The sequence below is a fragment of the Xenopus laevis genome, chromosome 6L, assembly GCF_017654675.1.
Source record: "Xenopus laevis strain J_2021 chromosome 6L, Xenopus_laevis_v10.1, whole genome shotgun sequence".
In the NCBI taxonomy this organism is placed as follows: domain Eukaryota; kingdom Metazoa; phylum Chordata; class Amphibia; order Anura; family Pipidae; genus Xenopus; species Xenopus laevis.
Genome location: NC_054381.1, coordinates 160,860,026 through 160,874,482, shown reverse-complemented (window position 1 = coordinate 160,874,482; position 14,457 = coordinate 160,860,026). Strand labels below are relative to the sequence as shown.

Sequence of the window (14,457 nt, the reverse complement as noted above, 5' to 3'; positions counted from 1 at the left end):
ATGGCAGCCTCCGAGGATTGGGAGCGACGTGGAACAACCTGTCTGCACATGAGCCATGACCTCCAGAACAGTCCAAACTTCCAATAAACATACTGGAACTAAGAGCCATAAGGCTGGCACTCAAGCAATGGTAGCAGCCCAGACGAGACTGGTATGTTACAAAGCGACAATGCCACAATGGTGGCGTACATAAATCTGCAGGGAGGAACCCGCAGCAGAGCGGCCCTGGCAGAGGCTCAACAAATCTTCTATTGGGGTGAAAGCGAACCAGGTGAGATTATCAGCAATCCACGTCCTTGGAGTATCCAACACAAAGGCGGATTACCTCAATCGAAATCTTTTAGAGGCAGGAGAATGGGAATTGCACCCGGAAGTGTTTGCAGATCTAGTACATCACTGGGATCCAGAATCAAATGGAAAATCCCATGTTATTTTGACCACTGTTGGGGTCCAGCGACAGAAACAGATGCAATGACGCAGAACTGGCGCTTCAACCCAGCTTATGTCTTCCCACCTCTTCCTATGTTACCTCGGGTACTAAAGAAGATCAGACAATCGCAGCTCACAATAATTGTGGTGGCACCATATTGGCCAAGGAGGTTCTCAGACCTACAGGACGTGTCGCTAGATCAACCAATACGATCAGACCTCCTCCTTCAAGGACCTATAGCCCACTCCAACCCAGGGCTATTTCTTTTGATGGGGTGGCTGTTGAAACAGCGACCTGGCGGAAACGAGGACCGGCATGTCCAGATCCTACGACAGAATATGGCACTCATACCAGAACTGGTGCATTAAATGGGGTCTGTGTTCTTGGAACTCAACATTCCTAGGATACTGTGTTTTCTTCAGAGGGGAATCCAATCTAAAGCTCAACTCTCTAAAGGTACAAATATCAGCCTCGTCGGTACTATGAGTTAAGACTGGCGTTGGATGATTCCATACGGACATTCATTCAGGTATTTACAACCTCCAATCCGCCAGTCCCAGGATGGGACCTAAATCTAGTACTCAAAGCACTACAAAAGCACCGGCTACACAAGTTGGACAAGAGCATTCCGCTGGTATATAGAAAGATCCCAACACTTTCAACAGGTTACATCTCTGTTCCACCATCTGGACCTAAAAAGGGTCAGGCAGCTTCCAAGGCAACCATTGCAAGATGGATCAGAGAAACAATATGACAGACCTATCTGTCCAAAGTGAAGGCTTCACTATTGAATGTTCACTCAACGAGGGCAGTTGGAGCTTACTGGGCGTGCCTCAGTGGAGCAGATTTGCAGAGCAGCTACCTGGTCCTCGGTTCACACATTTACGAAATTTTACAACCTTAAAAACGTATTCATCAGCCGAGGTGGTGTTGCACTCTGTGGTGCAATATAGTTTTAATACAATTCTACTCAATTCCCACCTGTTCTGGGGCTGCTTAAAGTCCCCTAAGGTCCCTGTGTCCCCCAGAGACGACAGAGTTTTCATACTCAACCGTTAAATCTGTTTCTCTGTAGTCGATAGGGGGACACAGGGCTCCCCCTCCTTATGAGGAATTGTTGACCATGTTGGTATAGGGGGGAATATTCCTTCTGATAATTGTTCTGCCATTTTGGTTATCGCTTCTTATTCAGTTATTGTAGCAGTATCTTTGGTAGAAACTGATTGGAATAAGTACAATGTGTGGGCTTAAGCTGGCTATCCAGACACACCCCTTGAATAATTAAACAAGTGTCCTGCCTCCTGGAGCTCCCTGTGTCCCCCTATGTCAGCTACAGAGAAACAGAGTTTTTAACGCATCGAAAATTGTTTTATCAAAGGGTGAACTTTCACCCATTGATAAATACTCTTCTAAAATTCCCATAGAAATAAAGGGAGCGTGGCGGAATTTCACTCTAGTGGAATCTCTAACTTCACTCTTTGATAAATATACCCCATATTCAGCAATTCAGCAGGTTTTAGGTGGCAAAAAGTCGAATTTGAGTTCTTAAAGTGCCAGAGTATGATGAATCTCAAAATTCTAATTCTTTATTAAAAACTAAAATTGAATTTGAAAAACTCCCTAGTCCAATTTGACCGTTTTGACCAAAAAAAAATTTGAATTTGACCCTTGATTAATCTGCCCCATAGTATCCCAACACATGCATGTCTCTGCCACTTATCCCAAATACCTACCTGTCATTGGCAGCTGTTTGGTGCCATGGTATGTTATCTTCCTGCAGTTGGTCACTTAATTTAACCACTGAAATCTGTTTCAGTGCCATGTGTATGTTAAAATGCCCAGGATTAAGTTAATACCCATGATGTTGTGGCACTAATATTGATACATAAGCATTTTACTGTGATTTATAGTGGGATGTAATTTGCACTATTACTTGCCTGCTAGAGTTTTGGGGACAAGAGTGTGTGGGAAATAAATTGGGTGTTCATTATCCAAGTCTTTTCTTCTCTACAGAGAATCCAAGATTCCAGAGCCCCCTACTGGGCACAAGTGGAAAGAGATCCGGTCTGATAATACGGTGACTTGGCTAGCGTCATGGACTGAAAATATTCAGAGTTCAATCAAGTACATCATGTTAAACCCAAGCTCCAAGCTCAAGGTGAGAAGCAGAAATATTGATTGGGGCTCTAACAATATGGTCTCCTGCGTGCTGTGACTTTTTGTCTGTGTTTAAAACCAGGGAGAGAAGGACTGGCAGAAATATGAAACCGCTCGGCAACTGAAAGGGGTAGTGAGTGACATCAGAGCTCAGTATCGGGTGGACTGGAAATCCAGGGAGATGAAGAAACGGCAAAGAGCTGTGGCCCTGTATTTCATTGATAAGGTATGGACCCCCCATCTGCAATTCCTGCTAATCTTCTTCTCAATGGCTGTCTCAGCACTAGCATCACATAGTAAAGGACATGGACTGCTCATAGGTGGAACGGGTTCTGAGAATGCAGATTCCCTGTACTGGTAGTGGACAAATCTGGGACTGTATAGGTCTATAGGTTTGAGATAAAACTGACCTCTGATCAGTAATAGGCTGTCCTTATAAGGGCCCTTGGATCAAAATAGCCCTCCTTTTGTGACCTCTGCTTGTTTTAAAGGGATACTGTCATGGGATAAATGTTTTTTTTTTTTCCCAAAAATGCATCAGTTAATAGTGCTGCTCCAGCAGAATTCTGCACTGAAATCCATTTCTCTTGCCTAGATTGGGGGACACAGGCACCATGGGATGAAGATCCTGTTGCTTGGAGAAAGGACACTAAAAGGTTAAAGTGGCTCCTCCTCCTCCTGCTCTGGGCTTCATCCCCGCCTACCTCCTCAATCCTCAGTTTTCTTTTAGTGTCCTCAGAAGGAGGATGGACACTTCGTGGCTGGGAGCAATGGTACAGATTTATTCAGTATCATGCCACTACTAGGGGTCAGTGTTTCTCTTCCAGAACCCCTCCAGCCAAGGACTTATGATCTGAAGATGCTCTATAGCCTTCCCGCTCTACGGAGGCTGCAGGCTGGGGAGCTCCCCCCCACACTACCCTGGGCACTGGTTCCCGCTCTCCGGAGGCTGCACCAGTAGCCACGACGGAGGGTATATCTTTTATTGAGCATTCCTGGCTGGCACAAGGAGGTAAGTCAATTCCCTCTTCCCTCCCCCCATTACATGCTGCCTGTCAGCTCTGCAGAAAGGCATTTAGTTTCACTTTCACTGCTATTCTCTCACACAGATTTTCCTAGGCATTTAGTTTCACTTTCACTGCTATTCTCTGACAAAGATTTCCCTAGGCATTTAGTTTCACTTTCACTGCTATTCTCTGACAAAGATTTCCCTAGGCCAGGGATGTCCAAAAGGTAGATGGGATCTACCAGTAGACCTTTAGCTGGTCATCAGTAGATATAAAGACACTGTCAACACACAGTTTGTCTAAATCACCCTCCTGTTTCATGCTTTTTATTTGATATTTATGTTAAGGTTACAATATACATTTTCTCATGAATCAATATTAAGTCATATTTTCCATGGAACAGAATTCTAACAATGCTTTTATATATGTAGATCATAATGGGACAACAGCACTAAAAGTAGTCCCCGCATTGGTAACTCAGTGCCATTCCCAGCGATCTTTCGCGCCACCATCTGGCGATGCGTCTATTTCATTGTGCACGAGTCGCTGCACACGCGCCTCACGGGCGCCATCTTACTAAGGTACCATACCAAAGCCCGGGAAACCTCTCTGGCGGCCATTTTGGATCCGCATCTCTCTCTCCAGTACTGAGCCTCACTGTCTCTCACAGAGAAGAACAAGGTACCATTCCTTCCTACCTTGGTGAATAGGTAGTTACACTTCCCTTACTCTTTCTCTAGGGGATTAACACTTCCCTCTCTCTATGGGACCTACTGTGGGGTTTTTCACTACTTCCCTCTGTCTCCACAGATTGCACTCTAAGGGAGAAGTGGTTCACTCCTCTGGACTCTCCTAATATTCCCCAATATCTTACTTACTGGGTTGCACTACATAGTATAGCCATGACGGGCAGGGCAGATGACCAGTCCCTTCCCAAGCAGGCAACTGCATGTACCACCAATGCAATTTAGTATTTGGCATGGGCTACTTGCAGACCTAAATTTGCTAGTGTTTTGGCTGAGCCAATATGTGAAGCCTGTAAGACTGCAGCAGTCACTGCACAATTACAATCCCACACAGCCCTACCAGCCAGCTCTGCGACAGCTACGGCTAATCAAACGAGCTTGGATTCTGAATGGTGTGCGCTCTATCTCTAGCGGGTCTACAAAACCTAGCCAGAATTCCAGAGACTCTAGATACCGTCCTACAGCACCTATCTACAGAGCCTCACTGACCGGTCACTCAGCAGTCGGTCACAAAGCGACCTCCCCTTTCCCCACCTGTTTTGCCTGATGAACAGGAAGAGGCATTGGGAAGAGGGACAGATCCTATACGCAGATGAATAGGATCAGGATACCCCTAGATCACAATGAGAGGTCGAGAGCCTGATTCAGGCACACCCCACCTTTAGCAAACCAATAACATTTTCAAGAGGCAAAAGAAGTCTTCCTGTGTCTTTCCAGCCTTTGAACAGCTGGGCGACATTGTTAAAGCACAATGGAAAACGCCAGACCATAGAGTCCAATTTTCCATCGCTTTACTCAAACTTATCCTTTTACTTTACAGACCTTGGTCTTCACCCCCAGCAGTGGACCCACCCGTCTCTAAATTGTCAAAGACCACCACCATTCCAGTAGTCGATGCGGCTTCCTTTAACGATCCTATCGACAAACGTCTTGAGGGTTTCTGCAAGTCGATTTTTACAGCAGCAGGCAGAACTCTCCGACCTATTATTGCCACCCCATGGGTATCCAGGTCAATGGAAGTTTGGGTGGAACAGGTGGCTCAACCTCTTTCTAGCTCCGATAGCGGACACAAATATATAAATTTGCGTAGCAGTCCTGGACGCGGCTAAGCTCGTCACATGGGCTTCGGCATAATCCATTGCAGCCAGACGTTTCCTTTGGCTAAAAAACTGGTCAACAGATCTTACCTTGAAGTGGTCTCTGCTTGGTCTCCCATTCTCGGGGAAAAAAAAAAAAAAACAACTTTTTGGTGCTGAACAGAGAAGGAAAATTCTCAAGCTACAGAGCCAGAGGTCCTAACATGAAAAGCAACAAGCTCCGACCCGCCCCAGATTCCAGTCAAGGCAGAGCACTTCTTGGTCAGGAAGCAGAGCAGCACCTAAGCCCGCACGGGACAAAACAGCCTCCGCATGAGGAGGTGCCCACCCCTGAAAGCTAAACCCTTTGGCGGACGCTTAAGTCACTTTCGGGAGGTGTGACGGCATAGAGTACTGGAACCCTGGGTCCTACAGATCATTTCTATCTCATAGAATTCGCTCAGCTACCTCCGAGGTGATTTTCCATCTCAAGGCTCCCTACCACAGAACCCAGGCACTCAGCTTTCCATGGGGTTCCAAACGCCCTGACTGCCTCCGCGGTAGTAATGGCGGTCCCTCAAAGGTAAAAGGGGCTTCGGTTTCTACTTAAACCTGTTTATAGTACCCAAAAAGGATGGATCTTTTCACCTGGTGCTAGACCTAAAGGCACTAAACGACCATGTAAAGAAGCACCACTTCAAGATGGAATCCATCCAGTCAGTCCTAATGTCCCTGGACACAGAGGATTTCAGGGCGGTGATCGACATCAAAGAGGCATACCTGCATGTCCCCATACATCCCAACCACCACTGGGTCCTTCACTTTTCAGTGGCAGGAGAACATTGGCAATCCCTGGCACTCCCCTTCAGACTATCCTCCGCGCAAAGGCTATTCACAAAGGTCATGGCTGCGGCTCTAGAGGACCTGCGACTGCAGGGAGTGAGTGTCGTACCATACCTGGACGACCAACTGGTAAAGGCCCGTTCCATGGCACTGGCCACAACTCATCTCCAGACACTAATGCTGTTAGGTTGGCAGATAAACTTCCAAAATTCTCGATTCATACCTTCCCAGAGTACTGAATATTTAGGGCTTGATCTAAATTCTTCATTGGGAAGAGCCTTCCTTCCCCAATCCAAGATCACCTCCATGCAGGGGCTCCTGCCATCTCTGCAAAAAATGGATCAGGTACCTTTAAGGTTGCCATGAGAGTGCTAGGGACTATAGTGTCATCCTGCGATTCCATATGCGCAGCTCCACACCAGAGCCATGCAGAGCCTTACTCCAACACCAGAGGAGGAACTGAGCGAACCTAAACTGCAGGATTCCCCTATCAGATCTAGTTTGAACCTCTATCAGTTGGTGGCTTTGACCAACAACACTTCCGTCAGGAAAACCCTTCCCCAATCACCAGTGGACAGTCATCACAACAGTTGCCAGTCTACAAGGTTGGGGAGAAGTATTGGGAGACCTAACCGTACAGGGACGTTGGTCACAGAAAGAACTACTCCCCATCAACATCCTGGAATTAAGAGCAATCTACCTGTCATTGCTCCAATGGTCAGGCAGACTTCAAGATCTACCTGTAAGAATACAGTCAGGCAATGTGACAGCGTTGGCTTACATCAACCACCAAGGAGGCACAAGGAGTCAAGCTGCCCTCGCAGAGGCACAGCAAATTCTTCTGTGGGTGTAAAACACGGTACCAGCTATCTCCGCAGTTCATATCCCTGGAGTGGGCAACTGGATAGCAGATTTTCTCAGCCGAGAGACCTTAGATCAGGGAGAGTGGAGACTACACCCAGAGGTTTTTTCAACTGATTCTGGCAAGGTGGGGCACTCCGGAAGTAGACTTAATGGCATCCAGGTACAACAACAAGCTTACGAGGTTCTTCACAAGAAGCAATGACCCTCTGGCCCTAGCATGGACACACTGGTGGTTCCGTGGCAGTTTCACCTAGCATATGTCTTCCCACCACTGGCACTTCTGCCAAGTGTAATCAAGAAGGGTAGAAACAGTTGTAGTGGCACCCTACTGGCCACACCACACTTGGTTCGAAGAGCTCATAAGTTCATCAGTGGACGCACCATTCCACCTTCCAGACAGAATGGATCTGTTATCTCAGGGACTGATCCTCCACCTGAGTTCACCATAGCTGGATTTAACGGCATGACACTTGAAGCCATAATCCTAGCCAGATCAGGAGTTCCAAAAAAGGCCATACCGACCTTACTAAGGGCCAGAAAGCCCGTCTTCGCACGCATCTACCACAGGGTATGGAGGACATTCATATCCTGGTGTAAATCTAAAGCCAAAGACCCACAGTCCTGGGACGAAAGTAGCCTATTGTTATTCCTTCAGGAGGGTTTAGAAATAAGGGCTGGCACTCAGCTCACTGAATGTTCAGGTATCGGCCTTATCTATCCTTTTTCAGCAGCAGCAGCTTGCAATGCTGCCCAACATCAAGACCTTCCTACAGGGAGCATTGAGGATGATACCGCCATACCGTCATACAATCCCTCCCAGGGATCGCAATATGGTACCTTCTGTATTGCAGGAGCAACCGTTCGAGCCATTGGCTCAATTCCATTAACTCTGCTGACTTTTCAGGTAGTTTTCTATTAGCCATCACTTTGGCTAGACTAGTTTCAGAACTAGCAGCTCTATCTTGTCGTCCACCATTTTTGATTTTTTACAAGGACAAGGCGGTGTTGAGACCTACCTAGGCTTCTTCCTAAGGAGTTCCATCTTAACCAGGACCTGGTGGTTTCTTCATTTTGTCCTGCACAAAAGACATATTTGGAACAGTTACTTATGTAGATGTGGTTCGTTCTCTCAGAACATACACCAGGGCTACCAAGAGTAGAAGGAAGCTAGACAACCTCTTTGTCTTACCAGAAGGACCACGGAAAAGCCTTAAGGTATCTAAGGCCACCAATGCAAGATGGATTAGGTCAACAATCTTGAAGGCCTGTGAGGTACGAGGTAAGGCCACACCCTTCCAGGTTCAGCTCATTCTACTTCTTCACTCAGCACTTCTTGGGTGGTTCGCCTCCAGGCTTCAGCAGAACAGGTCTGTAGGGCTGCAGTGTGGTCATCCACACACACCTTTTCCAGATTCTACAAGGTGCATACATCGCCTCAGCCGAAGCGAGCTTCGGCAGGAAAGTGTTGCAGGTGGTTATTCCCTGAACACTAGGGGTAAAAAGTCCCGCCCTCATGGGTAGCTTTGGGACGTCCCCATGGTGCCTGTGTCCCCCAATCTAGGCAAGAGAAAAATAGATTTTTGTACTTACCGTTAAATCCTTTTCTCTTGTCCTACATTGGGGGACACAGGCCTTCCCTCCCTGTATTAGTTCATGTTAATATTGATCAGGTAATATCTTATATAATTTTTGTTGTTCAAATAGCAACAATTTCAAACGGCAGGTGGTTCATACCGTGCTTAGCTTGCATTGGGGAGGAGCTCCTTCTCTTCACATGGGCAATTGGTAGGGCTCGTCATCTCTTCTTCGGTCAGAAAACTGAGGATTGAGGAGGTAGGCGGGGATGAAGCCCAGAGCAGGAGGAGGAGGAGCCACTTTAACCTTTAAGTGTCCTTTCTCCAAGCAACAGGATCTTCATCCCATGGTGCCTGTGTCCCCCAATGTAGGACAAGAGAAAAGGATTTAACGGTAAGTACAAAAATCTATTTTTCTCAAAAGAGCAAACAGAATTTTTTATATTCAATTTTGAAATCTGACATGGGGCTTGACATATTGTCCGTTTCCCAGCTGCCCCCAGTCATGTGCTCTGATAAACTTCAGTCACTCTTTACTACTGTGCTGCAAGTTGGAGTGATATCACCCCCTCCCTTTCCCCCCAGCAGCCTAACAGAACAATGGGAAGGTAACCAGATAACCGCTCCCTAACACAAGATAGCCGCTGCCTGGTAGATCTAAGAACAGCACTCAATAGTAAAATCCAGGTCCCACTGAGACACATTCAGTTACATTGAGTAGGAGAAACAACAGCTTGCCAGAAAGCAGTTCCATCCTAAAGTGCTGGCTCTTTCTGAAATCACATGGCCAGGCAAAATGACCTGAGATGCACCTACACACCAATATTACAACTAAATACACTTGTTGGTTCAGAAATGACATTTTATATTGTAGAGGGAATTTTTTCCAGTGTAAAACAGTGTCATTTAGAAATAAAAAATACATCATAAAAATGTCAGAATCCCTTTAAGCCTCCAAAGAGAAATTAATTTTAATGGAATAGTAACTGGCTGATGTAATATTCCCTCGGGAGGGGGCACTGCCTGTAAAAGGGAGCCCTTTAATTTCAAAGAAATGTAAATGGGGTGCCTTTATTTGCATTAGTCCCTTTGACAAAACGTCCCATTTGTACATGTTCTTTGAGCTTCCAGTTAACTGTATATAAGTTGAGGTTTCTGCGTTGAAAGGAAGGTATGACTGTGTTTAACATATGGCTGCCTCTTTGTCCCAACAGCTGGCACTCCGAGCGGGAAATGAGAAGGAGGAAGGGGAGACGGCAGATACAGTGGGCTGCTGTTCCCTAAGGGTAGAGCACATACAGCTGTACCCAGAGCTCGATGGACAACAGTACATGGTGGAGTTTGACTTCCTGGGGAAGGATTCCATCCGCTATTATAACAAGGTGCCAGTGGAGAAGGAGGTGAGGATGGGTGCCCTCTGCATGGACTCTGTGAGGCTTCAGCAGTCATTCAGGATCTATGTTATGTCATGTTTGGGTGTGCGGGAAGACCCTACAGACACAAACATCCCGTGTCCGTGTTACATCGATTTCACATTTTATACCATGATTTCACACACCCACACTGCTTCCCATACCCACAATATACACCCACACTGCTTCCCATACCCGCAATATACACCCACGCTGCTTCCCATACCCGCAATATACACCCACGCTGCTTCCCATGCCTGCAATATACACCCACACTGCTTCCCATGCCCGCAATATACACCCACACTGCTTCCAATACCCGCAATATACACCCACGCTGCTTCCCCTGCCCACAATATACACCCACACTGCTTCCCATACCCGCAATACACACCCACACTGCTTCCCATACCCGCAATATACACCCACACTGCTTCCCATACCCGCAATACACACCCACACTGCTTCCCATACCCGCAATATACACCCACACTGCTTCCCATACCCGCAATATACACCCACACTGCTTCCCATACCCGCAATACACACCCACACTGCTTCCCATACCCGCAATACACACCCACACCGCTTCCCATACCCGCAATATACATCCACACCGCTTCCCATACCCGCAATATACACCCACGCTGCTTCCCCTGCCCGCAATATACACCCACGCTTCTTCCCCTGCCCGCAATATACACCCACGCTGCTTCCCATACCCGCAATATACACCCACACTGCTTCCCATACCCGCAATACACACCCACACTGCTTCCCATACCCGCAATACACACCCACACTGCTTCCCATACCCGCAATACACACCCACACTGCTTCCCATACCCGCAATATACACACCCCACTCCCTTGAGGCTGAAGCTTGTCCCTGGTGCTGCCCTTTACCCTTATCACTTTGTTTCAGGTTTTCAAGAATCTCAAGCTTTTCATGGAGAATAAAAACCCAGATGATGATCTGTTTGACAGACTGAATGTAAGTGTTTTCTACTTTTGCTAGGGGCCCTGCATTGTCACTATGGGGTGTGATACATTTGTGCTGCACTAGGGATCAGTCTTGGTACCCACAATGGCTTTGCGAAACACCTGAAAATCAAATGAAAATTTGAAGGTTAAATGGCACACAGAAGATTAATTTTTGGCTTATTAGAGCTTACAGTCTAATACTATAATGTTTAGCTGTAGCAAATGGGATATTGACAAATCAGTGCCATTTTCTCTCATGCAGACTACCATACTGAACAAACATCTACAGGATCTGATGGACGGACTGACAGCCAAAGTCTTCCGAACCTACAATGCTTCCATCACCCTGCAAAACCAGCTGAAGGAGCTGACCAATGGCAAGTCCTCTAAGCAACATTTTGTTGTCTTGTTCAATTTTAAATACTTCCCATGCACCATCTTGTTCTAAATGCACTGGTTCTTCTGTCCATCAGGGGAAGACAACGTAGCAGCCAAGATTTTGTCTTATAATCGGGCAAACCGAGCTGTAGCTCTTCTCTGTAACCACCAGAGGGCACTCCCAAAAACCTTTGAAAAGTCAATGCAGAATCTACAGACTAAGGTATAAATATCTACTACTTCCTACTTGGACTGATAGGATTGGGGAATGTTGGGAGATGTGCATGTTGTATTTATTTGTCCTGTGATTTATTTAGAAGGCAGCAAATGTATCTGTAAATTACTCGAATCCTTTTTTACAGGATGGGGCAGGAAAGAAGCACAGTTTTGGGGACACCAGACAGGGCCACAAATGCAGTTCCAATATAATAATTTGCTCCGTTTTAAATTAAAGGAACAGTTCAGTATAAAAATAAAAACTGGGTAAATAGGCTGTGAAAAATAAAAAATGTTTCTAATATATTTAGCCAAAAATGTATAAAGGCTGGAGTGACCGGATGTGGAACAGAACACTACTTCCTGCTTTTTAGCTCTCTGAAAGTCAGTGACTTTAGGGGGGGGGGCACATGTGACATATTCAGGGAGCTTCTTCTTATCCAGGGAGAATAACTGACCCCTAGCTTGTACTTAACCATATCTTCTTCTCTATTTTCTTGCAGATTGATGCAAAGGAACAGCAACTGAAAGAAGCAAAGAAAGAGTTAAAGAGTGCAAAGGCCGACTATAAAGCCAAGAAAAACGAGAAGTCGAAGAAGTAAGGGAATTTGTGCCTTTTATTGCAATTTCTGGGCCACTTTGGGGTATAAATTGCAACTGTGATGTTTGTATCTGTGCGCTGCTCTCGTGCATGAAAGCAAATGCTGGGGTCCCTGGTTACAAGATGATTCTAATGGGGGTGCTTCCCTGACTAATGGTTTAGTTCTGAGACGCAGCCTTGTATGAATCTGCGAGTTCTTTTCTGTGCCCAGGGAATTGGAGAAGAAGAAGAAGCAGTTTGCAAGGATAGAGGAGCAGCTGATGAAGCTGAAGCTACAGGCCACAGATAAAGAGGAGAATAAGCAGATTGCCCTTGGCACGTCCAAACTCAACTATCTGGATCCCCGTATTTCTGTTGCCTGGTAAGTCCTGTGTGTGGGGCAGTACAGAGGCCTTTGTGTTTATATGGATTTACACACAGTCAGATTCATGTATAGGACATTGAATAAAGTCACTGTGTAGTGCACCCATGGCTACACAGCAGCTTGTTTATATAAACTATAGTAGTACTTATCTGTTATCTACTGTGTATCCTGTGCTTGAATGGTTGCCCCCATGGCTACACAGCAGCTAGTTTATATAAACTGTAGTAGTACTTATCTGTTATCTACTGTGTATCCTGCGCTTGAATGGCTGCCCCCATGGCTACACAGCAGCTTGTTTAAACTATAGTAGCATTTCTAAAGCAAGCACACCCATTGTAACAGTGCAGGGCAACAAAACATTATATTTTAAATACTGTAAAATACTTTCTTTTTTTTTTTCTCTTTTTTTTTATTTCTTTTTTTGCTGTTACTGTTCCTTTAAGCATAGGTCTTTAGGAGTGATAATTCAGCAATATCTGGAAGGCCATTCTTATTGCTCAAAACCGCAGAGAACAATGAAGGGTAGTAGGTTATTCAACCAGATTCTCGTTCCCAGTTTAACCACCTGCATAATGAACTCCTTCTTATCTGCTGCAATCTCGCCCATTATATGTCTCACATATACTATGGATTTTATCCCACTTTTGCATGTAGTTTTGTGTATAATATGATGTAATGGAAGTGGCAGTCAGTGTGCAGTCTGCTAGTCCTAAGCTTGGTTTGCTTTTCGGCAGGTGCAAGAAGTATGGGGTGCCCATTGAGAAGATCTATAACAAGACACAGAGAGATAAATTCGCCTGGGCCATAGACATGACCAGTGAGGAGTTTGAGTTCTAACCTCAGTTATATGTGGAGCCATCACCAGCACTTAATCCAAGCACTACCTCGTTATATACATGAACCCCAACACTGACACCCTGCTGACTCCCACATGGGGTTTATTTCAGATGATGAGATTCATCTTGTATTTGCCATATTGGTACCAAACTCTTGTTCAATTTACATTCAAAGCAATGGGAGAAGGGGGTGCTACTGATTTGGGCAATGTGGTGCCGCCGCTCCTAAAGTGCCTCCAGTAGCCCCCACCTGCCATTACTGATACAGTAACCCTTTAGTTTAGATTTCTATTGACTATGATTGGTTGGAAAACATTCTGTTTCTTTCAACTTGTACAAGTTTTCATGGGGTTCATATTCAGAGCTCTGGAAAAAACCAAATATTCCCAGTTTTGCCGTAACCCAAATAACCGTTTTGATGATGATGCTGCTGCCGAGAGAGAGAAGACATTCGGCTCAAAATGTGCGATAATTGCTGTAAAATAGAAATTGTGAATTTTTTTTTTTGTTACCATTTATTTTTCATTAAGGAACCAAAGATCTGATTAAAGCCGGTATTTTTGGGATTCCGTGTAAATGTTCTTTATGGTTCTGACGATTCCACAGACTTGTCTGAAAGATGTTGAATTAAAAGAATAAACGTCGAAGAGTCACATGATTGTTCGGCACCTTGTGTTTCCAGAAATGGTCAGTGCTTTATTCAAATCTGATAAACGCAAACAAAATTTGCGTTCTGTTAATAAAAACAAGTCTAAAATATAGATATTTGGCTGTCAGCTTGGGCCAATCTCTTCCTACTGGTTAGTAATGCTGGGCAGGGCTGGGGTAGGATTGTATAGGGGCCCCCACACACAGGCAGATATTGGTTGCTGGACTCGCAGCCCATTGGCTGATGCATAGGCTCCACAAACTGAAGGAGCCAATGATGCACCTCATTCTATTGTTAGGAGAAATGTCCCATGAATTAAA

The 14,457-nt window shown here is 45.5% G+C and overlaps 1 protein-coding gene across 4 annotated transcripts in view; it reads left to right on the top strand.

Moving 5' to 3' along the window:
• The window catches only part of LOC108719456 (DNA topoisomerase I, mitochondrial), a 43,223-nt gene extending 29,056 nt beyond the window's left edge, over positions 1-14,167 (top strand). For all 4 annotated transcript variants that reach the window (XM_018268309.2, XM_018268307.2, XM_018268306.2 and 1 more), the window contains 9 exons: positions 2,444-2,588; positions 2,670-2,813; positions 9,912-10,097; positions 11,035-11,103; positions 11,356-11,470; positions 11,567-11,694; positions 12,191-12,285; positions 12,500-12,649; positions 13,387-14,167. In XM_018268309.2, the coding sequence (XP_018123798.1) occupies positions 2,444-2,588; positions 2,670-2,813; positions 9,912-10,097; positions 11,035-11,103; positions 11,356-11,470; positions 11,567-11,694; positions 12,191-12,285; positions 12,500-12,649; positions 13,387-13,489 (1,135 nt within the window). In that variant the 3' untranslated portion in view covers positions 13,490-14,167. The remainder of the gene's footprint in view (positions 1-2,443; positions 2,589-2,669; positions 2,814-9,911; positions 10,098-11,034; positions 11,104-11,355; positions 11,471-11,566; positions 11,695-12,190; positions 12,286-12,499; positions 12,650-13,386) is intronic.
• Positions 14,168-14,457: the final 290 nt, after the last annotated feature.